This window comes from Nelumbo nucifera, chromosome 4, assembly GCF_055504915.1.
Source record: "Nelumbo nucifera cultivar China Antique chromosome 4, China Antique-T2T, whole genome shotgun sequence".
Taxonomy (NCBI): Eukaryota; Viridiplantae; Streptophyta; class Magnoliopsida; order Proteales; family Nelumbonaceae; genus Nelumbo; species Nelumbo nucifera.
The window spans coordinates 45119479-45144515 of NC_142652.1; the positions used below are offsets into that span (position 1 = coordinate 45119479).

A 25037-nucleotide genomic window follows, 5' to 3' on the forward strand; every position below is an offset into this window, starting at 1 on the left:
CATGGAAAAATTTGTAACACATGACAGAATTATAGGTCATCAGATCTATAAATATATGGCATGTGGAAAATTTGTGAATATGACAAAATATATGCCATGTAGCAAAATTTTTCAACATATGGAACGATATATGCCAGGATGCCCATGTGGCATATATTATGCCCATAAATATATGCCACTAACATACGACATATATTATGCCATGTAGAAAATTTGTAAATATAACAAAATATATGTCATCTATCAAATTAGTTACACATGAAAACATATATGCCAAGTTTGGTGTCCACATTTATGGCAAAATATATGTCAGATGACATTATTTTGTATATTGCATAGCTATATGTGGATATTTTTATATTATAAATTTTAACAAATAACAAGTTGACATATGAAAATTATCATGTCACACATATTATAACAACAAGGTATAACCAAACACTTGTTTCTTTATGCTTTTATCAAAGTCACGTTTTGACAACAATAATTACTAAGCCACAAAAGTACATAGTGCTTTTATACTCTAAAAAACAAAAAGTAAAACCTTATCTAAAAGTAACCTTATTTTATTACACACACTATATGCTTAAATTGTTGAAATCATAATGGATGGAGGAACTTTGATTTCTTTGGCATTCGAGAATTTTTTTCCTTCCATTTGTCATCTAAGAGGTGTCTGATTTAGTTATATAAAACCAAAGAACAATGAACCATTCAACAATCTCAGGGCAAAAGAATTGGAAATTTATGAACATCTTGTACCAAGATGGCTCGATCACGTATCTCTCTCCACAGCATGCTCCATTCACAATGGCTTCAGCACACACTCCTACCCTCCTAATTGGAAATTTTCCAACTAGAACCTGTCCAACAATGATGCTTACATTATTTGTTGGTAAGACCAATAGACATTTATTTTAAATTGCAACCTAATAACCATATGCCAATGACATTTAGTGACTACTAGTGAAGAAAATATTCATGTGGCACCTCCTCTTCCTAGTGAGAATCTCAGCAAAACAACCATTACCGTACAAAAGCATTTCTTACAGCCTAACAATATTAGAAGACGGTAGAAAACACAACCTACATTTTTTGTTAACAACTGAAAACATAATATAGTAGAATATATTTATTACAACCTAATAAATACTAGGACTATCAATAAGAAAAAATAAACCTTAATAAGCTGACCTAACAAAATTATCACATGATATTTTGAATTGAATCTATCTTAAATATAACTTTATACACAACACAAATTAATTCTTAGGTTTAAATTTTGACTCAAATGTTATGTCACATTGTTTTATAATCATCAACTATGAACATTTCTTTTGTTAATCATAATCAAATGACTGATTTTTAGGATAGAACTAGCTTGCATGTTTTGATGGGCTTTTGGAAGCTTTGATGTGAACATAAGCCATATACCTTGTTTTTTATCTATGGGAAAATAAATGAGAAAGGGCAAATTAAAGGAATATATTCAAACAACTTAATATAATATTTTGACGATTTTCTCAGTAATTATAAATTATAATTAACCTAACTAGGAAAATCTTTTCATGCAAAATTTGACAAAATTTATTTGTAACAAAATAAACCTAGTATTAAGTTGTTAGATACATTTGTATTGGACCCTTTTTTAGCATTTTAAAATAGTGAATATCTAAATATGATACATTATTATATATATATAAATACAACAAAAATAAATTATAAATCAGAATATCTTACTAACACCATATAAGGTTAATATATACAAATGAAAATTATCCAAATATTTTAATCTTTAAATCCAATTAATGGAATTAAGATTTTTAAATCTAAATACAAATTCATCTTTATTGTTTTTACCCTTTTTATCTTTATTTGTACACATGAATAGAAAATGCCTTTACACTAGTGTTACCCCGACCATGGTTCAAATAAGATTTAAACAACTTTAACATTGGCCAACCCTAAAAAAAGCTACTTATAGAATTCCTTTTGAGGTTGTATGTGAAAAGAGAAAGAAAAAAATGAAGGAAAAAGATTATATAATATTTGTGGTTAATAAAAGAATATTTATTGTGTATATTTTGTTATAGATAAAAGAATATTTATTTCTTGTATCATTAGGTTTTTCTAACATGGTTGTCATTCTTACATTGCCCAAGATAGTGGAATAGTGGGTTTCAACTTCTCAGATTATTGACCCTAGGTGTAGGATGAGTGTTTACAACAAACATTGAACTAGACCAAACCCAAAATGTTCCTAGACTTCCTCACAAGTGGAACAATTAGGTATTATTTTTTATTCCAAGAATTGATATTGATATCAGAGATGTTTATCTCTGATATGTCAGTTAGTGATATCCTTTTGGGGTCAAATACATGGATATATTGGGATATTCAATGATAGTATATCAACTGATGATTAATGTAATACGATCTGCTACTATGTTAAAACATAAAGAATACTTCTAAAGCTTCCTTTTTGTTTTCCTAAATCTGCTAGCAATAGGATTATATAATTCCTTAATAAAGGATCCATTAATCATGGAAGATGAACACCACTTCGAACTTTGCATTTGTAGACATCATAATTAGATACTACATTTACTCTTGATCCAAATATTTTATCTTTCTTGTTCCAACAATCTGAAATGATCCAATGATAAAAATCGATTTCTCACTTTGTGGATTTTAGCAGTAAGGATTCTACAAATCTTTTATTTTCATCCATTTCTATTTGTTGGATTTTTTGCACATAATTATCACTAGATGATTATCTTTCAATATATTGATAATCTAGGTCTATACCTAGTGCCGCTACAAATAAACTATGTTTGGACATTAGGGTTAAATACTTAAATATACCTTTCCACTTTACTAAACACTCAAATATATGTTGTGGTTTCTAAAGCTACTAAATAGTTAGAGGATGTCAACAAAAATTGAAAAATCAAAAAACCAAATTGAACAAAGGAAACCCAACCAAATATCCATTTAACTAATCCAATTACTTTGGTTTTGATTTAGTGTTTTTCACAATCTTATTGTGTAAATTTAGTTTTAGTTAACCTAAAAGAAAAACTAATAGTTAACCAAACCAACTGGTATATAAAATTTATATGCATTTTATATATAAATATAAATATATGTTACATTTATAATAATCTATTATAATATATATAATAAATTATATTATATATATATATATCACTCCTAAATATAGTTATTAAAGCATTTAGCGATTAAGATTGACAAAAAATAAAGAATAAAAATGTCCTTGGTGGTTTTTAAAATTTTCAAAATATGCTCTTGATTATTATTCCAAAAAATCTGCCTAAAGGCAACCTTGACCTTACCTTCTTAAACATGTATATATATGTTATGAATTCAAAAACAAAAAAGGAGAAAAAAAGATTATCATGAAATGGAGAAAAAAGAAGAAAATTGTAATATGACCCATGGCAAGTGGGTAGATTTTGAAAAATATAAAAGAAGCGACAAAAGTGCACAAGGAAGTCATTAAAATAGAGTATCAAAAGTTAGCTCTAGTTGTAGATGATGAATTACTTTCAAAAAGTAAAGCCTATTGAGGGTTTTAACTTTTAAAGAGGACTCTGTTGCAAGAAAGAGAGGAAAAATTAAGCAATGGCATGTGTGCTTTCTTTTGACAACTTACCATCTATTATGACTTATACATGTTTAGTCAATTATTTAAAACAGTGAATATTAGAAATTTTGGAGTAGGTTGTGTTCTTCATTGTGGTTAATTTCCTGTTATCTAGTGATTATTACTTGTAACAGATTTCCACCATAAAATATTGAAATTTATTTGTTAATTTAAAATGTTAGAAATTAATGATGTAGGATTCAAAACAAAATCCTTTTGAATGTTTTGACAACAAAGTACACACTTGACTTATGACACGGTGTGAAACTAATATTACAATAAAATGTAATAGTTACATGATGTCATGCAAAATTGCAAAAAATGTTTCACTAATAAAGAGTATATTTATGTCAAGTAAAGTCATCTAACAAGGTATATTTAAGTGGGTTTGAAAACCATAAGATGCATTTAAGTAGTTTAATTAAACCATAAGTAATATATTTAAATAATTGACACTAAAGATTATATATAGCTAACCGTAAAATCTGTAAAGCTAAAAGTAGTGGGTCATGAACCCATAACTTATTGTCCCTATGTGTTTTAATAATAACAAATTTAGTAACAGTAACAGTTTGAATACAAGTGTTCAACTGCACCAAATAACATCATCAATTAAGATAAATGTTGATGAATTCCTTTGAAGAATCCTAATGATTTAAAATGCAAAGTGATTTAAAATGTCTATGTAGCATATTATTCAAGAGAATTAATTTCTACTTTCAACTTGTGCTTAATTTTTTGTTGTTTTTTTTTTCTATGTTTTGTAATCATTAAAAAGGGGGAGAATAATGAACCTATGTGTAAGTACTAATGGTGTATTAAGTATTCAACTAAAATAATCTTCTCTAAGAAACAATTGTATTAAGCAAATTGCTATTAAAGAAGAAGATGTGAAAGTATTTTTTGATTTAGCTACCTAATATTCATTATTTCAACATCATCTTCTATATCTCCAATGTTGGTGCTCAAAGGAAAGCAAAAGTTTCAAAGTCTTTATTGCTACTCAAAGTAGAAACTACATCAAGGCCAAGCCTAAGAGTCATATTTTTAGGATCTTGATCTAATTAGTTTCTTAGGATGCATTTTTCATAATACTTAACAAGGCTTAAAGACTACTTTGATGCTTACTTCCTCTCAAAACCATTATAAATAGAGGTATTTAACTTGATTCAATCATAAGAAAGAAGAAGAAAAAGAGAATTATTCAAGAAAGAACTATTTGTGCTATTAGTGTAAATAGTCTTTAATTGTTTTTGAAAGCATGATAGCAAGAAACTTTATTTTCTTTGAAGAGACTTATGAGCTTTAATAGTTTTATTAGTAAGAAAAGTTGAGAGTCCCTAGAGCTTATATAGTCTTACCCATCCATTGTGGGTCTCTTCATTAAACTAAACATCTTTAGTCCATACTCTTATAAATGAATAGTTTGAGATGTATATTGTTTTTTTTTTCCTATTCAAAAGGCTCTTATATCATGCAACTATGCTATATTTGTAATATCATTGTGTGTAGGTAGGTGTTCTAATTTGACTACCATTCTAAGAAACCTAACTTCTTTGTTGGTGAAAATCCTTTGAAGGTGTTTAAGGTAGAGGGCATAGGTAAGGTTTCTATCAAACCTCTAAAAAAATCTTATGTACCTTTCTTTTTTTTTTCAAGTTTCTACAATTTCTTTGATACTAACTTTACTAACATTTCAGTTAATTTCAAAATCTTGAATATCTAATAATTTTGCATTCATTACATTTTACTTCATTTATTTTTTCTTGATTTGCAATATACAACTTTCTTGGTATAGTTATTTAACAATAAACTCTACTAATCCTATTAATTGCACTAACATTTACATTAATTGTTTTAATTTATATTTTTGTAGTTGTTTATATTTGTTACTTTATTTATTGTTCAACTACATTAATTACTTTTTAATAGTTAATTTGTTCATTGATATTCTGGTAGTGGTTATTTTATTTTCTTTATCGAACAAATGCATGAATCTCAAGATTTTACTTTCTTGTAGCTATCCCTTTTCTCAGCTACTTACTTGTGGCTGGTCCTTAATCTCTAGCTACAATTTTAGAATACATATCTTATAAAACCTTTATTTATATTTCAATTTATTTACATTTAGCTACCTTTACATTTTTGCAGATATTTTGAATTATTTTTCATCCTTTATTTAATTGCAACTCCACTAATAGTCTATAATAAATACTTTACTTTGTTGCTTCTTTTTATTTTATCTGCCATTTATTCTTAGCAATTACATTTAAATATTAATTTATCTTTGTTTAACTAGTAACCCTTGCAGCTTTTGAGAATACATTGTTTATTTTCTTGAAGGTACAAGATATACTTTAGCAGTGAGTTGATCATATTGATCATTCATTTGCTTCATTGTTGAATAATTTGACTAAACCTCTATTTTTTTGAAGACTTAGCTTCAGATTTTGGGGAGAGTATCAAGCTTAAACTAATCATTTTTTAAACTATACTCAATTCACCCCCTCTTGGGTAAGGCCATTGATACCAATAATTGGTACTCGGGAAGCCCAAATGTTGTTAAGGTCTTGTTGGCATCAAGGAAGTACAATTGTTGTAAAGATTTTATTGGCACTAGAAAACTCCAAATGAGTTAGTGGAAATTCTCAGGTGGTGTGCCTAGGGAGAAGACATAGGCCAAGGTTGGCCAAATCTCTATAAATCTTATATGTACTTTTTATTTCTCTGCATTTGCTCTTTACATTATTACCATTTTCTATTATTTATATATAGCTCTTAAGTTTTAGGAAGCATTAGTTAGAGAGAAAATATATAAAATCCAATTTACCCCCTTCTTGGGTAAGGATGCTTAGGTCAACAAGTAGTATAAGAGTATGTTTGTCATAGATAAAAGTTTTACATTTATGTAAAGTAGAATTGTCTCCCGTGTAATCACTTTCTACATTAAGCGGCAATCCATCTCTACACCTCCATTTTTCAGTAACACAAATTACAATTACTAGTAAAAGAAATAGTAGAGAAAGGAAAAGAGATATGAGTTTTGATAAGTGGTTGAGAAAGGACCTTATTAGCCACCAAAGAATGAAGGAAAAGAAATAGTAGAGAAATCAATTGCCTTTATTGCGCACTAGATAGGACTAAGTTCAATAAGATCTTATCCTATGACACAATCCAAGAAATCTAGAGAATTTCAAAGGTCACCCATGAGGGGTCAATAGAGTAAAGACCATAACAAGTATGTTGGTGCATGCAAATGAACTATTCAAGATAAAACTTAATAAATCTATTAGTGAAATGTTTACTTGTTTTACTAGTATATGGGCTCAAATCTCTTAGGAAGATTTATTAGGAAGAGGAACAAATAAGGAAGACTTTAAAATCACTTTCAAAGGAATAGGACGTGAAAGTTACAACCATTTAGGAGTCAAGAAATTTGGATACATTCTGATGGTTGATAGGTCTTCTTAGATATGAGATGAAATTAAAAAAAATAATAGAAAATGAAGACATCAGCAACAAAGAGGATGATGAGTTAGTTTTCCTATCAAGAAAGTTTCATAAACATCTTAAATAACAACAAGAACACTACATAGAAAATAAAAAAGGAAGAACCCACTTATTTTGAATGCAAAAAGTGGGTCATATAAGATCAAAGTGTTCAAACTATTGACTTTGTGTTTTGATGATAACATAATTATTGAGAGCACTAATAATGTGATAAGTATGCAACTAATCTAAGTAAACTTCTCTAATCTATAGTTGTTTTAAGCAAACTTGCTAATGAAGAAGAAGTAGAAGCACTGCTTGATTCAGTTGTCTAAGTTTCACATTTCCAACACCATCTTCAATCTCTCTAATGAGGATGCTCCAAGGAAATTCAAGCATTGAAAAGCTACAAAAAGTTCCAAAGGCTTTGAAGCTACTCAAGAGGATCTATGCTACAACAACTCAACAAAGATGAAGCATACATTAAGCCTTGGTTTTAGAGTTATATTTTTTGTTTCTTAATGTAATCAGTTACTTAAGATGCACTTTTTATGATGCTCAACATGACCAAATTTGGTTTAAGTCAACCTTAAATGCTATTACTATCTTTAGCAAGCCTTTTATCATGACAAAGACATTTTGAGTCATTACTATGTTTGGAAAGAGACCTCCAATGGCTAGAAAATGGTTAATTGCTCTCCAAATCTCTATAAATAGATGTTTTTAACTTGATTCAAAAACAAGAGTAAAGAAAAAGAATAAATTAGAAAAGCAACTTGAACTATTAATGTATATAGTCTTTAGTTGTTTTAGAATGCAAATTAGCTAGAGTCTTATTTTTTGAAGATATTTCTAAGTTCCAATAGTTTTAGAGGTGAGAAAAGTTGAATAGCCATAGAACTCATATAGTCTCACCCATTTACTAAGAGTCTCTTTATTGAGCTAAAAATATTGAGTATACACTCTTGTAATTGAATAGATTGAGTTGTAATCTATCATATTTTCCTACTGAAGGGCTTTCTATTCTACTATGTTGTACTTTACTTGTAATACATTTTGTGTGTAGGATATGTTCTAGTTTCAACACCATTGAAGGTTTGATTGAGACCTTGAAGTTTGATTAAGATTTAACAAACACCTTGAATTTTTATTAGGTTAAGTTTGGCAGACACTCACGAAGTTTTACTAAGTTTAGGTAGCATTCAAAAATCTATTCAAGGTTGTAGGAGCACTGAAAAACCTATAATTTTAAGGTTTTGCTAGCACCCAAGAAGTCTAGATGGTTTTCTTTGTGCTTTTATTTATTTTTAAGTTTTCCCAATTGCTCTACTTCTAACATTACTAACCTTTCAACTAACTACTTAAGTTTGAATATCTACTAATCATGCAATTATTACAGTTTACTTTGTTTATTTTCTTTTGGATGGCAAGATATAGATTTCTTAGTGTAGTTATTAAGCTACCAACTCTATTAACCCTACTAATTACACTAATGTTTACATTTAGTAGTTTTTGAGATTCATTAGCTACTAACTTTTAACATTTAATTGCTTTACTTTTACAATTGTTTACATCCATTGGTCTATTTATTATTCAACAGCATTATTTACTTTTTGTAGTTAAATTGTTCTTGATATTATGGTAGCAGTTCTTTTATTTCCTTTATCATTTAACTACTTAAATCTTAAGTTTTTATTATTTTTGTAGCTGGTCCTTTTTTTCAGCTACCATCTTGTGGTTAGTCCTTTCTCTTCAACTACAATTTCAATACACACATCTTGTGCAATTTCCATCTACTTTTTAGTTCATTTACTTTTATCTACCTTTACATTTCCACAATTATTTGAGTTTATTATGGAATCTTTATTCTAACTATATTCTACTAACATTTACAAGAACTCTTTTACTTTATTGTTCTATTCACTTTCAGCTTCTATTTACTTTCTAGTAGTTACATTTTAATATTGCTATATGTGTTTAACTACTAATGCCTATAGTATTTGTTATTAAACTGCATATTTCTTTGAAGTTGCAATTCATCTTTCAATAGTTAGTTGATCTTACTGATTAAGCATATGATTAACTATTTAACATTTTGACTAAACCTCTATCTCACTGCATTTTATCTTGAATATTCAAGAAGGCTTGGTTTCAGATTTTTGGAGAAGGTTTTGAGCTTGAATTGATCAATTTTTATGCTATACACAATTCACCCCTGATAAGGCCATTGATCCCAACACAAACCCGATGAATAAACTCAAAGGGATGAAGAAAGAATTGAATGTTACATGAGATGGCACTAGATCTAGTAGATGAGAAGCGTCAAAGGACAAACAAGCCAACTTTTGTCTACTAGCTAAGGAAGAAGAGGTAGGTCCAAACTACTTTTGGTTTTACTTTTACCAAGGACAAGCTTTTTGAAAGTTCTAGAGAACCTTTTAGAAGAAAACAAGATGATAGTTAGTTGATCTTACTGATTAAGCATATGATTAACTATTTAACATTTTGACTAAACCTCTATCTCACTGCATTTTATCTTGAATATTCAAGAAGGCTTGGTTTCAGATTTTTGGAGAAGGTTTTGAGCTTGAATTGATCAATTTTTATGCTATACACAATTCACCCCTGATAAGGCCATTGATCCCAACACAAACCCGATGAATAAACTCAAAGGGATGAAGAAAGAATTGAATGTTACATGAGATGGCACTAGATCTAGTAGATGAGAAGCGTCAAAGGACAAACAAGCCAACTTTTGTCTACTAGCTAAGGAAGAAGAGGTAGGTCCAAACTACTTTTGGTTTTACTTTTACCAAGGACAAGCTTTTTGAAAGTTCTAGAGAACCTTTTAGAAGAAAACAAGATGATAGTTTAGAAAGAAAAAATGCTTAGGAAGGTAATGAAAAACCTTGTAGTTTAATTTAGTAGTCTAAGGAGTTAAAATATCACTCTTACATCCTCAAATTCAACCTTGATGACTGAAAATGAGGAACTAAGAAAGGAGAATGAAAAGTTAAATGACTATGTTCAGAAATTAATTAATTAATGCATGAACTTGAAATTTGAGAAAAGTGATCTCTTAGATACCATAAAAAAGATTACTAATAGCACAAAAAATTCAACAAATTGCTAGGTAGTCAAACATTTGGAAATGATAGGAAAGGGATTAGGTACACCTACCCTCAAAATAATCAACCTTATAAAATTAGATTTGTCAAGAAATCAAATTCAAAGGAAGCTAGACCAATTTATGCATATTGTCATAGGAAAGGTCATTTTGTACCTCACTTTTATTATAGGAGGAATCATAAAGACCCTAGTTTTAAATGGATTAGAGGATATAGGACAACTAACCCCCAATGAACCAAGAAAAAATGGGTACCAAATTTTCTTGGTTGAATGTTCTGGTTTGATCTTCAAAATAGTTTGAGAATCAAGAACCAAACAATCCCAATGGAGATATGGCTTTAAGAAACTTGGCTAAAAGGAGGTTCAAAATATGCCTCTTTCCTATGAACTTATTTTGAATAATCTATGCATGTTTTGGATGATAATTTAAATAATGCTAAACTATAAGATCAAAGGATTTAAATGACTAAGCTTGGATATCATTACATGTGATATATTGTTGTATACTTTAGATATGAATTATTAGGCAAGTAGTTTGTTAGGATAAGAATATTAATCTTAAAATTAGATTATTTGGTTGCAAGGAAAATTCCAATCAATATTGGTCATATGAGGAAAGTATAATGGATCTTAGATCTAAAGTCTATAGGGTGCAAGTCAAGACTAACTTAAATCTCCTTAACTAAGTCTTATATTTACTAAATGGATCCCGAAGAAATGATCAATGTCAATAGAGTCATCTTTCAATTGTTTCATTCAGCAATAAACTCTTAGTAAACATAGTAATTTGATCAATATGCATGAAACCAAGTTGAAAACTAAGAAAAAAATAATAGTCATAAGAAGAATTCAACAAGGAATTTTTGTTATAAGGTTGATATCCCTAAATAATAAATTATTTGATCAAATGAGAAATGAACTAAGGTTGATGAAGGCAAACTGAATAACAACTTTCTAGGTCCAAAAATGAAAACAATATTTTGCACTATGAAAAAGGGTTAATAGTCGGATCATTGGCATCAATGGGTTGACCGTTACACTACTTAAAAACTTTGACTACACAAGTAATCAATTGCTATTAAATGCAAATCGACCTACCCTGATTTCAGTTTGATAGGTTCGTTAGTGCAAAAATACTAGACCCTCAAAAATATCCAATACTTCATGGCATGGTGAAGAAGCACATGATGCATGGACTATGCGGCATATTGAATCAAAGCAACTCACGCATGGTAAACAAGCAATGCAAATACCATTATCCTACAAAATTCTCAAAGTATACCATGCAAGGTAAATATTTCTATATATCAAAGATGAAATAATGGATGAAGTGTATTTGATCATAATAGACATTTATATAATCAATGACTTATTCCTTATAACCCACACTTGTTGAAAAGATATAATTGCCACATTAATGTTGAGATATGCTCTGGTACTAAGCCAGTTAAATATCTATACAAGTACATCTACAAGGGGCATGACCGAGCTGCAGTTTTTATTGCATATACTGTGGAAGAAAATATTATCGATGAAATTAAACATTTTTAAGATGCAAGGTGGGTTTCAGCACAAGAACAAATATGGAGAATATTTCAGTTTGAATTGAATGAAATTTATCGATCTATAATAAACTTGCAATCGCATCTACCAAACTAACAATGCATTTATTATTGGGATAACCAAAACCTAGTTCAAGTTATGAATTCAAAGAATGCATCTACAATGATGTTAACAAAGTATTTCCTCACTTGCTCAAGAGATGAGAATGCAAGGAAATACTTATACAAAGAGTTCCTAGAGCATTATGTTTGGTGAAACAAATAAAAAAATGGACACCAAGAAAGAAAAGAGAGGTTATTGTCTATGTAGTTAATGCAAAATCTTCTAAAGGAGAAAGGTTTTACTTGAGGCTCCTACTAAGCAACACCCCCGATCCAACATCATTTAAAAATTTGCTAACTATTGATGGAATAAAATGTTCTACCTTTAAAAAGTCAATTGAGAAAAGACACTTATTAAAGTCAGACCAAAGTTTATCAGAATGTCTACATGAAGCATTATTGTTCCGTATGCCAACAACAATGCGATGGCTTTTTGCAATAATTTTAATCTTCTGTGAAGCAACTAATGTCAACAAGTTGTGGGATGACTACTTTGACTCATTATTATAAGATTTTTAAAGAATAAACCCATATTGCCATGAATATCATATCATGAGCATGCTCAAAGCATTAACAATTTCCTACAAAACATACACGAACATTATTGACTATGACATCCCAACAATATATGACATAGAAAATAATAATTGTTATGAAAAAACAAAAGTGATTGAAGAAGAAATGGAAATTAAGACTCCTAAAGAAGATTCAATTTCACCATCACGACTAAATCCAGAACAGGAAAAGTCTTACAAAACAATTATACATCATGTGGAGACAAAAAGTCCAAGAGCATTTTTCATAGATGGCCCAGGAGGTACAGGAAAAATTTAGCTATATCATGTATTGCTAACAACAATTGGACCAAACAAAGGAATTGCTTTAGCAACTACATCTGGTGTTGCTGCAACAGTAATACTTGGAGGATGAACAACACATTCTAGATTCAAAATTCCTATTAATGCCACTGGCTCTAGCATATGTAACAAACCAAAACAAAGTGGCACAACAAATCTACTATGAAGGGTAAATCTAATCATATGGGATGAGGCACCAATGGCAAATTGAAAAGCAATTAAAACTTTGGGTAGAACTCTTAAAGACATTTTGAACAATGAATTACCATTTGGAGGAAAAGTTATTGTATTCGGGGGAGATTTTTGATAAATCCTACCTGTTGTCGAGGAACAAGATTAAAAATAATTGATGCAAGCCTTGTAAAATAATACCTTTGGCCACGTGTGGAAAAATTTCAACTCAATGAATATGAGGGTCATCTCAGATCCATTATTCAATGAATTCTTGATGACTGTTGGAAATGGAACTAAACCAATGGCACAATGTGATATGATTGAAATCATAGGAGAGATGGTTATTAAAAACAAAAATGACGAAACGAATCAAACAGAGTTGATACACCAAGTATTTGCATCACTGAAGGAGAATGGCAATTCACCTGATTACATAATAAAACGTACAATCTTGGCCACAAAGAATGAGTACATAGATTTATTGAATGAGAAGTTGATTGAGAAGTTCCTAGGATAGTTGATCACCTACTACAGTTATGACTCAAAAAAAGATGACACAAATAATTACTACCCCATTAAGTTCTTAAATTTTATAACTCCTAACGGCTTACCACCACATCGACTCAGTTTAAAAGTGAATTGCCCTATCATCCTTCTTTGAAACATGGATCCACCCATTGGTTTATGCAATGGCACAGTAATGGTTTGCAAGAGTTTTCAATGCAATGTCATGCACGCATAAATTGTTACAAGACAATATGCTGAAAAATAAGTTTTTCTTCCCCGTATACCACTCTCACCATCTAAGGATGAAGGTTTCCCATTTAAACTCAAATGGCAGCAGTTTCTGATCCATTTGAGCTTTACAATGATAATAAATAAAAATCAAGGCTAGACAACCTCACATATAGGCATTTATCTTTTAGAACATGTCTTCTCACATGGACAAGTATACGTTGCTTTGTCAAAAGGAATATCCTCTTCAACAACAAAACTACTCATAAAGTTGAACAATCAAATAACAAGAGATAAACTTTCACAAAGAATATAGTGTATAAAGAAATTTTAACCACATATGAATGTACATCAAAGATATAGTAAGTTTGGCTCCTACTTTTGCAAGTATGATCATTAATGGCATGACTCTCTAATAGAAAATTCTCATGGAAGATATTTCTATCTTCTTATCTAACATATTTTATATGTTTGTATGGAATGGATAAGAAACCTGATTATGTCTTCATAAATTCACTATTAGAAGAAGATACAAATTGGACTATAAAAGCGTTCATCTTATACAAAGAAGCGATGGATAGTTATAAGAAATACAGAGGAATTGGAAAGAAATTTTGGACCATACTACTTGACAAAGAAGTATCCATACCTACCTCATACTTCCTAAAAAAAATTGATACTAATAACTAAAATTCTCATCGAACCTCTATAAATCTTGTGTGTGTGTGGTGTTATTTTTTTGAACTTTCTCTTCATATTTGTTGATACTTATTATTCACACTACTATTCTTTAACACACAATCATTACATTATACTAGTAAATATGTACATGCATTTGCACGTGACAGTATAATTCATGGACATGGACAATTTCTGGACAGTTATAAGTGGGCAATTTCTAAAATGAGAGTAAAGGACATGCATGCCTTCTTTATGCCCATTGTATGTTTAGACAAGGGGGTCGGATAGAAAATGTCCAATGAAATCTCTATAGAAAAGGGGCATTCTCTCTTTTATAGGTAGTATAGATATAGATATTATTGCTCTCTATTATTTGGGTATAGCACTCAAACTTTAATAGGTATTAGTTGGAAAGGAAATCTATAGAACCCAATTCGCCCTCTCTAGGGTTAGGCTACTTGGGTCAACATAACTGACATACCTTCATGGAGTTGGATGCTACAAAACATGAGAAGCAATTTCATTTATTGATTCAGCAAGTATACTAATTTATTAATAGGAATCTATTTTTCCAAAATAAAATAAAAAGGTGATCGAAAATTCCACCCATTATAATTGGATCAAATAAATGTAGATTCAACCCAATCCAATCCATGAATTTTTTAAAAAAATTTGCTTAAACTTACATAACATTTATACGTAACTATCAGTAAAATTAGTTTGGAAGTTCTAGGTTTACGCACTTAATTAAAGTGCCATATGCGCAAGTCTTAGAAGATATTTCTGAATCATTTTGTTCATTATATATAACAAAACAACCATTATTTACAAAGGAGAAAAAGAGAATACAAACACAGGGGCGTTCAAGAAAAAAGGCCATCATCCAAACCGACCACTTGAAAAATAGGAGGCAGAAAAACAACTCAAGGCCTCATTATAGTTGGATCCAAAACTGATACAGCGTCATTCTATCGGTCTATTCTCTGACCAGGAGGATTTCAGCTTGCTGATATATTCATAAAGACATTGCCTAAATATCAATTATTCAGGGAGTTGCATTTAAAGTTGGGAGCTTACTCTGCCTCCCTCAACTTGAAGGGGAGTATTGGTGCAGCTGAATTAGCCACATTAAACACTATGACAGCTGGTTTTTAAAATTGAATCAGACAACAAACCGGTCAATTGTCTGGTTCCTGGGCCGAGTGGTTTAATCTTTGAACCAAACAAATGGCCCATTCTGACAAAAAATTAAAAAATTAAAAAATGGCCAAAACTGTTGGATGGTTCAAACGGTTCAATCACCCGGGTCAACAGTTTACTGACCAAATCAACTGTTTTTGGTGAAATAACGGTTCTGAGGTAAAATGGACCGGTTCCCAATTTTTCGGTTCAACCATCCAGTCCAATCCGGTTTTGAGCTGAGTGGTTGTTTTTTTCTATTTTCCTCTTCTTTCTAACTTTTTACTTTCCATTCTTTCAATCTTTTTTCCCCATATTGTAAGATAATCAATTGGACAGGCTCAAGTTTATTTAAATGAATTTACTTTAGCTCTCAAAATCATCAAGAATCTAAGGTTTCATACCAATCTTTAGAAAGTACCCCATAGAAACAAAATAATTATTTTCAATATTTTAATTATGCTAATAAATATGTTGAATGTATTCAGAAGGGAGGCCAATTCAGAGTCGTTTATAGATGTTTTAACCAAAGCATTGACCAATAGCGAAATGAGAGTTTGGAGGTCATTCTACCAAACACCACCATAGAAGTGCTTGATCTTCTTATGGTATTGCATAGTCACATAGAATGATGTTTATGGTCTAATAGAAAATAAGGATGCCCTTGATTTGAGGGAAGATTTGGGTGGGATGGGATGAGAAAGGGAAAATGAGTGGAAATTTTGTACATTCCATTGTTTGTTTGCAAAAGCAAAAAATAGTGGAAAAATCAATGCCAATAACAATTATTAAACAATTAATTAATTAGGTAATTGGTAATATTTTTTATTTGATATTTTATTAATTATTAATTAATATTTTCTTTTTTTCATATTTATTATAGATTAATTATTAATTTTTATTTTGTATTATTCATTGTTTTTAACTAGTTAACGTTTTTTATGGTTTATCTACTAATTAAATGAATAGTAAATCATTTATTAATAACCATTTTGTTGTTAATTTTAATTAATTAATTAATTAATATTTGAATATTTATTATTATTATTGTGCTTTATTATTCCTAATGACTTATTTACTAATTTTAATATTGTATAAGTAATTAATAATTCATAACTATATTATTTTAATTTATTAATATTTTATTAGTTATTAATTAAATTATTTTATTAATATGTTATAAAATATTTACTATTTGCTACTTATAAAATGTTTTATAATTAACTATTAACAGTGATTAATATTTTAACTTTATTACTAATATTTTGTTTTATTAATACTTATTAATGAATTAATAATTTAAATATTTTATAATTAATTAATAATCCATTATTATATTATTTTAATCTACCAGTTATTTATTTTCATTAAATTATTTTATTATGATGAGGTGGGTTGTCCTAAGCTTGGCTTCTATCCGAGATAAGGGGAAAAGATGTCATTGGTAATTCAAACATCTATTATGTAATTATAATCGTAGTAAATTAGATCTTACTTCTATCATTTCTGGGTTATCTTCAACTACACCTTCCTTTGTGAGATTTTTGCCATTGTTGATCATTTCCGATTCAGTAAACCCAGGAGCTGCTATCGTTATTTTAATCTCCGGAGCTAACTCAACTCTCAATGTATCAAAGAAGTTTACCAATGCTGCTTTACTTGCCTGAAATTTCAGTTACCAAAACATAGAAAATAATAATAAAGATGAGAAGAAAAAGAAAAAAAAAGACAAAAAGACAAAAAGACAAAAAGATCAATAGATAGTCTATATGAGAATCCTTACACCATAGGAGCTCGCGTATGGTGTGATAAACCATGATGCTACTGAAGCATTGACAATGATCTTTCCCTTGCTCTTTTTGAGGTGAGGAATTGCAAAATAAGTTGGATAAACGTATCCCCAAAAGTTAGTATCCTATATACAAAACAGGAAAGCACAATGATTAAATTACTAGTTCATCAGATGTCTTCTATATATGAAGAGGAACGTACGAGTATGACCACTAGGTTTTAATTGATTGATTACCATCGCTATTCTGAAATTTGAGAAACCGATCAGGCCATCTTCAAATTTGCAATAACTAGCAATGCCAGCATTACACACCAGATGGTCTACTGTAAATCACAACATTGAAACAAGTTTGAAATCAGTGTCAACCAGTTAATATGCAACTAAGGGAAATTTCCTGATTTAATATCCTTTATTTCATATGATTTTGGTTTTAAATTTTAAAATGAGACAATTCAGTATTCGAATTTTTTATCATCTAAATTATTTTTATAAATCATCCAAATGCCCAAATGCCCAAATCTAATGATGGACAACGATCTTCTCTTAAACGCCAAGTACCGTTTTACCAACTTCAAGAAGATGTTGGGAAGAGTTATACTATTCCTACAGGTGAGACCACCACCAGATTTGTGTTGTGTCTACTTACCTCATAAATTAATTAATTAATGATTGCTGCCGCATGTGACCCCAATGAAATACGAAAATATCAGCTGTGAATTGTAAACCCCCAATAAATTTAATGAACAAATCACATCAGTTTGCACACATTCTTGTCTTTTGCATGGTTTTCGAACGCCGTTGATTTGGACAATTGGACCGTTTAGCTTGGAAACCGTCTAGATAATCGGTTTAGTTTTACTTTAAACCCAGTTTCTGGCTAAAAATCATTGAATCAGTCAATGATCCATTGATCTGAACGATTGATCCGTCAACTCATTCAATGGTTTTTTGTTTTTTTTATTTTTAATTATTTTTTTTTATTTTTTTGTCAAAATGGACCATCCGTTCGAACTGGATAATCGAACCATCAATCCGAAAACCGGTGACTAGAACAATTTCATTTCCGGGTCGTTTTTTAAAACCATGGTCTTCTATACCTCATATACCTTCCAATAAACAATTTCATTTCCGGCTAGAAGACGTCTTCAGTCTTCTCCTTCTCTCTCTTGGTTGATTCCTTTGTTGTTCCAGCAATGGCAGCATCTCTCATTTCACATGCAGCTTGGTTTCTCCTTATTCCTCTCCTAGTCCAAGATCTCATCTCCAGTGCTTATGCTTCCCCATGTAATAGAGCCATAAAGGTTAATATGTCCTCAAGCAGGTCATCCCTGTACGTCCACCCCTCATGGTTTTTGAGCCCATAAACTATATTGTCTTCGCTGCCTGGAGAACCATGGCACCCGCCCTATACATAGCAACCTGTGAGCTAGTTAGAGGGCAGCAGCCAAGCCCAAACCAAGCACCGGCCGGCGGTTGCCTCCACTCCCTGCACCTCGTGCAAGCTGCACTGTTTACCCACGAATAGCTTCCGTTGACGAACCTAGAAGCCCATCATCACACCTTTGCCGCTGGTGTGGAGCTTCTAACCGATCATGGCATCTTAAGTTTCGTTTACGACTTATTGGGTAGATCGGGCGACCCCATTGGTGACAATTCTCAAAGGCTTTTAAGGGCCATCATCGAGATATGGTTGATGGTCAGTACTAGCAAATGCTGTGAGATTATTAGGATCCTTGACTCAGTGTTTTATACGTCTGTTTCATCTTTTAGAGGAAAAAGATAATGAATAATGTTTTATTTTGAAGGATAATTTTGTTATTTTAAAAAATTCTTAAGTCACACATGATTAACGGTCCGTTTAACAACAGGTACTTGATTGGAACGTTTTGAAATTTTGGATACTAAATTGTCGTGATTTAATGTTTTGGGGACCAAATTAAGTGATACTAGGCCCAAAGTACAAAGTAGTAATTAGGAATTTTCCCTAAAAATAATGAAAAGTAGTTTGACTTCTTCAAAAAAATACAATCAATTAATTAATTGGATAGTCCGCACCTGATATGTTAGCATTGGATTTGGATAGAATGTCTTGACAGCATCTATTTATAATCATTGTGTTATTTTATTAACACTATTAAATGTGCATGTGTATTGCACACCTAGATGCAATTTTAGATAATAATGATAATAATATTAGAGATATGTCTAGATTTCTTTTAAACAGTTCTATAATCTTTTATAGTTTTATTTAATTTTAAAATTTTATTATTTAGTTATGATACCATTAGTTGATGCATTTGACATAACACAAAAATTGGATTTATTTTTATATAAATTTTAAATTTTTACTCCATTTTCATTATCAATGAAAACAATTCATTTTTATATAATGTGATGAATATATAATGTCAAGGATGTCCCTTAATTTTTCTATAAGTTTTTTATGTTTTTTATAACTTTTTGTATTTCTATCTATTTTTAATTTTTTATTATTTAACTATGACATTATGAGTTAACATAGACTATTGAATTCCTAAACTATTCCTTGAATGAAAAATATTTTCCTTTCCAAGACAATGTTACTTTTTGTATTCCATTTCCACCATCAATAAAAATAATTCTTATTTATCACACCTATTTTCTTTAATATGACAGATATACAATATTAGAGGTATACCAAATTTCCTATTAATTTTTTTATTTTTATTTTTTTAAATTTTATTATTCAGCTATAGCATAATGGGTTGACCCATTTGACTTGGACAATTGACCCATTTGGTTTTGAATTTTGTATTTCATTACATCACTATAAAAGAAATTCTTGTTTATCACACTTATCTTTTTTAATATGAATTAATATATAATGTTTGAGATGTGTCTAAATTTTTCTATTTTTTAAATATTATTTTACTATGACATCATGGCTTGATCCATTGATTTAAATGGTTGAACCATTGACCCACCACCTACGGAGGATTTGAATGGTCTCATTTATGGATCAATTTTAGACATTGCATTCCATTTTCATCATTAGTAAAAACATATGTATTATTTATTATACTTGTTTTTGTTTAATATGACAAATATATAATATTAAAGATGTGTCTAAAATTTTCTAATTTTTATTTATATGTTTTTATCTATTTTTAAAATTTTTAGTATTTAATTATGGTATTGTGGGTTCATCTGTTTGACCCAAATGGTATAATTAATTATCAATCACCAAGAAGAATCGGTTTCGTTTTTAGATGACTTAAAAATATAAATTTTATATTAAGGTAAATTGTTGAAACATCCCCTAAAGTTTGGTATTTGCAACCATCTCCCCTAAACTTTCTAACATAGTTGCAAGTAGACCCCCTCTACTATAACCCTTTGAAAAGAGGCATGAAAATATCCAAAATACCCACGTAGTTACTATTAAGGTTGGTTTCTACAGAGAAAACTATACAAACTTTATGAAAATGAAGAGAGAGAGAGAGAGAATTTAAAGTTTCAGTTTTACCCTTGAGAAATTGATGTGAAGGGAAAATTTGAAAAATAAATCAATTTCAGAAAAGAGATTGAAAGGATTTGGGGTAGGAATTCGTCATATGTAGATGAAACTTGGAAAATAAGCATTTTCGTCAAATAACTACATGGGTATTTTTGGATACTTTCATGTCTCTTTTTAGAGGATTCTAACGTAGGGTTTCTACTTGCAACTATGTTAGAAGGTTTGGTGAAGGTGATTGCAATTACCAAACTTCAAGAGAGATTTCAGCAATAACCAGAAATTGCAGGGGAAGTTTCAGCAATTTTCCCTTTATCCCCTTATATTATTAATATCAGTATTCATTGATTTAATTAGTGAAATTTAATGATGATAGGGATTTAATGAGAGAGAATGGGAGTTAATGCCTTAAATATGGGTCTTAATGAGGAAATGAAATGTATTAAAAAATAATATTCAAATTACAATTTATACCCTCATCATGGAGAATGATTAAATTCAAGAAGAGGGATAATTTAGTCAAGAAAATTTTCAGAAACCATGGAAAGCTATTCACACTTTTTATAATAATATAAATATAGATTTTTCTGAACTCCTGGACCAATCTTGCCTTGCTTTTTGTCCCACTGACATTAACCTTGCCAACTCAGATAATGAGGCAGACTATACAGCAGGTGGGTGTACTTAACTAGGTGCCAGGTTAAGCCCTAACCCTTACAAAGGGGAACCATTGGCATAGCTCGATCGGCTTCTAAATTCACCCAGCAGGTTCAGTTTATGACAGACAAGATTAATCTCAAACCTTATCCAAACCGGACCCATTGACATCCCTCAGGGAATTAATTATTCAAGTTAAAGAAGGTAGAAGGTATCAAATTTCGCTTGCAATTTAATAGTATTGTTTTTTTTTCTCATACCTAAATAAGCTATATAGTTTTTAGTAGTTGGAATGCACATGCATTTGCACGTGGTAAAATGCATGGGAAAATGAAAAATCATTATGATGCCGGATTTGCACATGCATTTGCACGAATCTGGGTCTCCTAAACTTTATGGCATTGTGCTATTCTGTACACTAATCAATGAGAATTCATCATTCAGGGGTTGGTTTTGATTGGTTACTCTCATGTAAATTTATTCATGAGCCGGTTCAGGCTGAGCTTTGTCTCTATATTAAGAGAATATATTCAGGCTTGAGCCCGAACTTGAGCCCGAGCCCGGCTCAACTATCAGGCCTAGACCTTAAGCCTGAGCCCGGCCTTATATAAAGCCCAAAGCCTAGGCCTAAGCTCAAGTCCTACCAGAAAATTGGAAAAATATTTTTTTTCTTTTTTTATTTAATAAAAAACTGTTTTATTTATATTAAAAGACCTTAAAATCCAAAAAATAATGAAAGATCTCACTATTACTTGACAAAAAAGAAGAATAATAAAGAAACAATATATATATATATATATTACAAAATATATTTTTATTATATAATACATTATCAAGTCGGGTTTGGGCTCAGACCGGGCATTTTTAAGAAAGCCTAAGCCCGGCCCGGCCCAATGTTTTAAGGTTAAACTCAAACCCGTGGACTTGAAATCCTATCCAAACACGACTTAAATCGGGCCAGGCCAGGCCAGTCTGTCTGGCTACCCAGCCCATGAACAGGCCTACTCTCATGTTCAAGATTTTGAATAAGTAGTAACACTCCCTGAAATTTAATGTGTTGTAGTGTCTTAACTATATTGAAAATATCTCAAATGCTCAAGTGATCATATGCTATGCTGGCAATTGCCTTGAAAGAGTTTCAAAGTAAGAAATTGTCATTGAGCTTCAAGTGAATTATTAATTATGGTATAATTCTTGGCAAATAGTCATTGTATTGGAAATATGGTTTTCATATGCTCATTCAAAGCCATATTGTATCTTTGTACTGATTTATTTCAGTGAGAATTTTAAATAGAGGTATTCTATTAATGGTTATATATGTTTGAATGCATTTTTTATTAAAATTATTTTTACCAAATCACGCTTAACTTTGAAGTTCTGATGGAATCTGATACATTATACATTGAAAAGGCCATGTTCAAGTGATGAATGAGAGTTTTCATGACAAATTTGGGTGCCCCAATTCCTTGTAAACTTAGCAAATCTTATCATCTCAACAACCAATGAATACAAATACACCACTGTTTGAATAAAAAAATAGTTGATGTGATATTTTATCTTTTATTTCAACGCTGGCCTATTCTTATTTCATTGGGCATCACTTCAAATTTGGAACAACAGTCGCGTTGTAGCGTATATGGAAAGATTACTTCGATCATATGTGCATTACCCCGAAGTGTTTTTTCATCGTTCTACTTGATTCAGCCAAACTTAAGGTATACTCCTGCTGAATTTTATGTATGTTTTGTTATTCGTAGATATTAATGTGAACGAGCATTCAATGTCTTCAATATATAACGTACTTTGTTGACCCTATTTTGAAAAGAAACAACGAATGAAGCTTAAGAGTTGTATTGTATATATAGGAAATTAGGAATTGAAGGGGGCATAGAGAACTTACACCGGCCAAATCGTCTCACAGTTTCTTGAACAAATCTCTTGCATTCATCAACTTGTGAGACATCTGCTCGAATTTCCAAAACATCCGGGGAACCAAGCTGACCAGCCTTCTTGGCAACTTGTTCAAGCATCTCTTCTCTCCTTGCAACAAGTACTAGAAAAGCTCCCTTCTTAGCATATTCGTAAGCCAGGTGCTGTGAAAAATATCATCAACATCAAGTAATTACACTACACATGCAGTAGTATTCTATAAAATTATGCTTGGATTATTTGAATATTTTGCATGAACCTCGCCTATCCCAGAAGAAGCGCCTGTGATGAGAACCACTTTTCCGGCCATCTTCTCACAGTAGAGAGTCCTAATTATGAAAGAATGGATGAATCTTACAATTGACAAGAAAGGGAGGGCTACTAGTAGAATGATGAGAGCCAGAGGAGCAGACACCATCTTCATCAACAAGTGAACGAACTCCATGACTCCTCAGAGAGAAAGAGAGAGAGATAGAGAGAAGAAGGGGGGAGTAGCTCAGGTCGACGTTCCTGTATCACTTATTTATCATATATAGGCAAAAACAGAAGCCTTATAAGCATTGTATTGTCCTTTGCTACCTAAGTTCTAGATGTATAATAATGAATGATAGACCAATTTACCTGAATAATAATGAGTGGTTAAAGGTGGCAGTTGGTAATTTATCTCGCATTCATAAAGCATCAATGTCAAACTTGGACCAGACATTACACACTTTTGGCCATTGAGTGATGCGTTTTAAAGGTTCAACCATCGGGTCCAATCATTCAATATAAACGAAAATCTCTGGCTAGGCCCAAGACGTGTAGGTCAGTAGAGAAGATGAATGATCTTAATTAGCTAGTGGACCGGATTCGCCACGACCACCTACCTCTCTCTCTCACAACTCTCCTGATTCAATATTCTCTGGGAAGAACTTTCAACTTGTGTTTTTTTCACTTCTTTTTCTTGTATTCAGAGTGGTGTTACTGCTCTTGGTAACCACTCCAAGTGGACTTGAGTTTGCATTTTTATTCTCTAAGATCTCATTTCCTTTTGTATAAAAGCATATATACTGCAATTGTCGAATCCAATGAAATTACTGTGTTAGCCTTCTTGAATTGGTGTGCACATAGAAAAAAATTCTAGTTTTTAAACATTGTGCTTGTACTTGGAATGACTTTTTTAAATAATGCTTTATGTCATGCTCCTACAAGAGTCAGTTTCGTTCTGGGTAAGAGCAAATTCTGGTTAGAGATGGCAACTTGGCCCATAGGAGTTCCGGTCCCCGGGCTTTTTTGACCAGTGATCAGTGTCGCGGTGGGTTTCGGGGAAATCCAACCGTTGACTTCAAAATTAAAAAATAAAAAATAAAAGAAAAAGATTTGCAAGTAGGAATGATCGGGGCCGGGTGGGGCAAACTCGAGGATTTTCTGTCCCTTGTAAGAACCGGGTGCGGTATTTGCATTAGGAATCAGGGATAACCAAGATCCCCCTTCCTATTGCCATTCCTAATATACTCTGGTTAACTTTTGTTGGTTGGGTTCGACTATGATATCGGAAGCATATGATATCAGAAAAATTTTTAACCAATCAACTGGTATTATAAATGTG

At 31.0% G+C, this 25037-nt stretch overlaps 1 protein-coding gene across 2 annotated transcripts; it reads right to left on the reverse strand.

Annotated features, from left to right (window-relative positions):
* Positions 1 to 431: 431 nt before the first annotated feature.
* Positions 432 to 23980, reverse strand: LOC104606986 (11-beta-hydroxysteroid dehydrogenase A-like). 2 transcript variants are annotated; one of them, XM_010272462.2, is made up of 6 exons: positions 23706 to 23977; positions 23418 to 23610; positions 17602 to 17690; positions 17359 to 17490; positions 17071 to 17238; positions 432 to 863 (listed from the first exon to the last, which is right to left on the reverse strand). In XM_010272462.2, the coding sequence occupies exons 1-6, from the start codon at positions 23889 to 23891 to the stop codon at positions 666 to 668; spliced, it is 966 nt and encodes a 321-aa protein (XP_010270764.1). In that variant the 5' UTR covers positions 23892 to 23977; the 3' UTR covers positions 432 to 665. The 2 variants fall into 2 exon arrangements, with proteins under 2 accessions (XP_010270764.1, XP_088758526.1); XM_088902400.1 differs by lacking the exon at positions 17071 to 17238 and having other exon boundaries at positions 23706 to 23980.
* Between the last annotated feature and the right edge of the window lie 1057 nt (positions 23981 to 25037).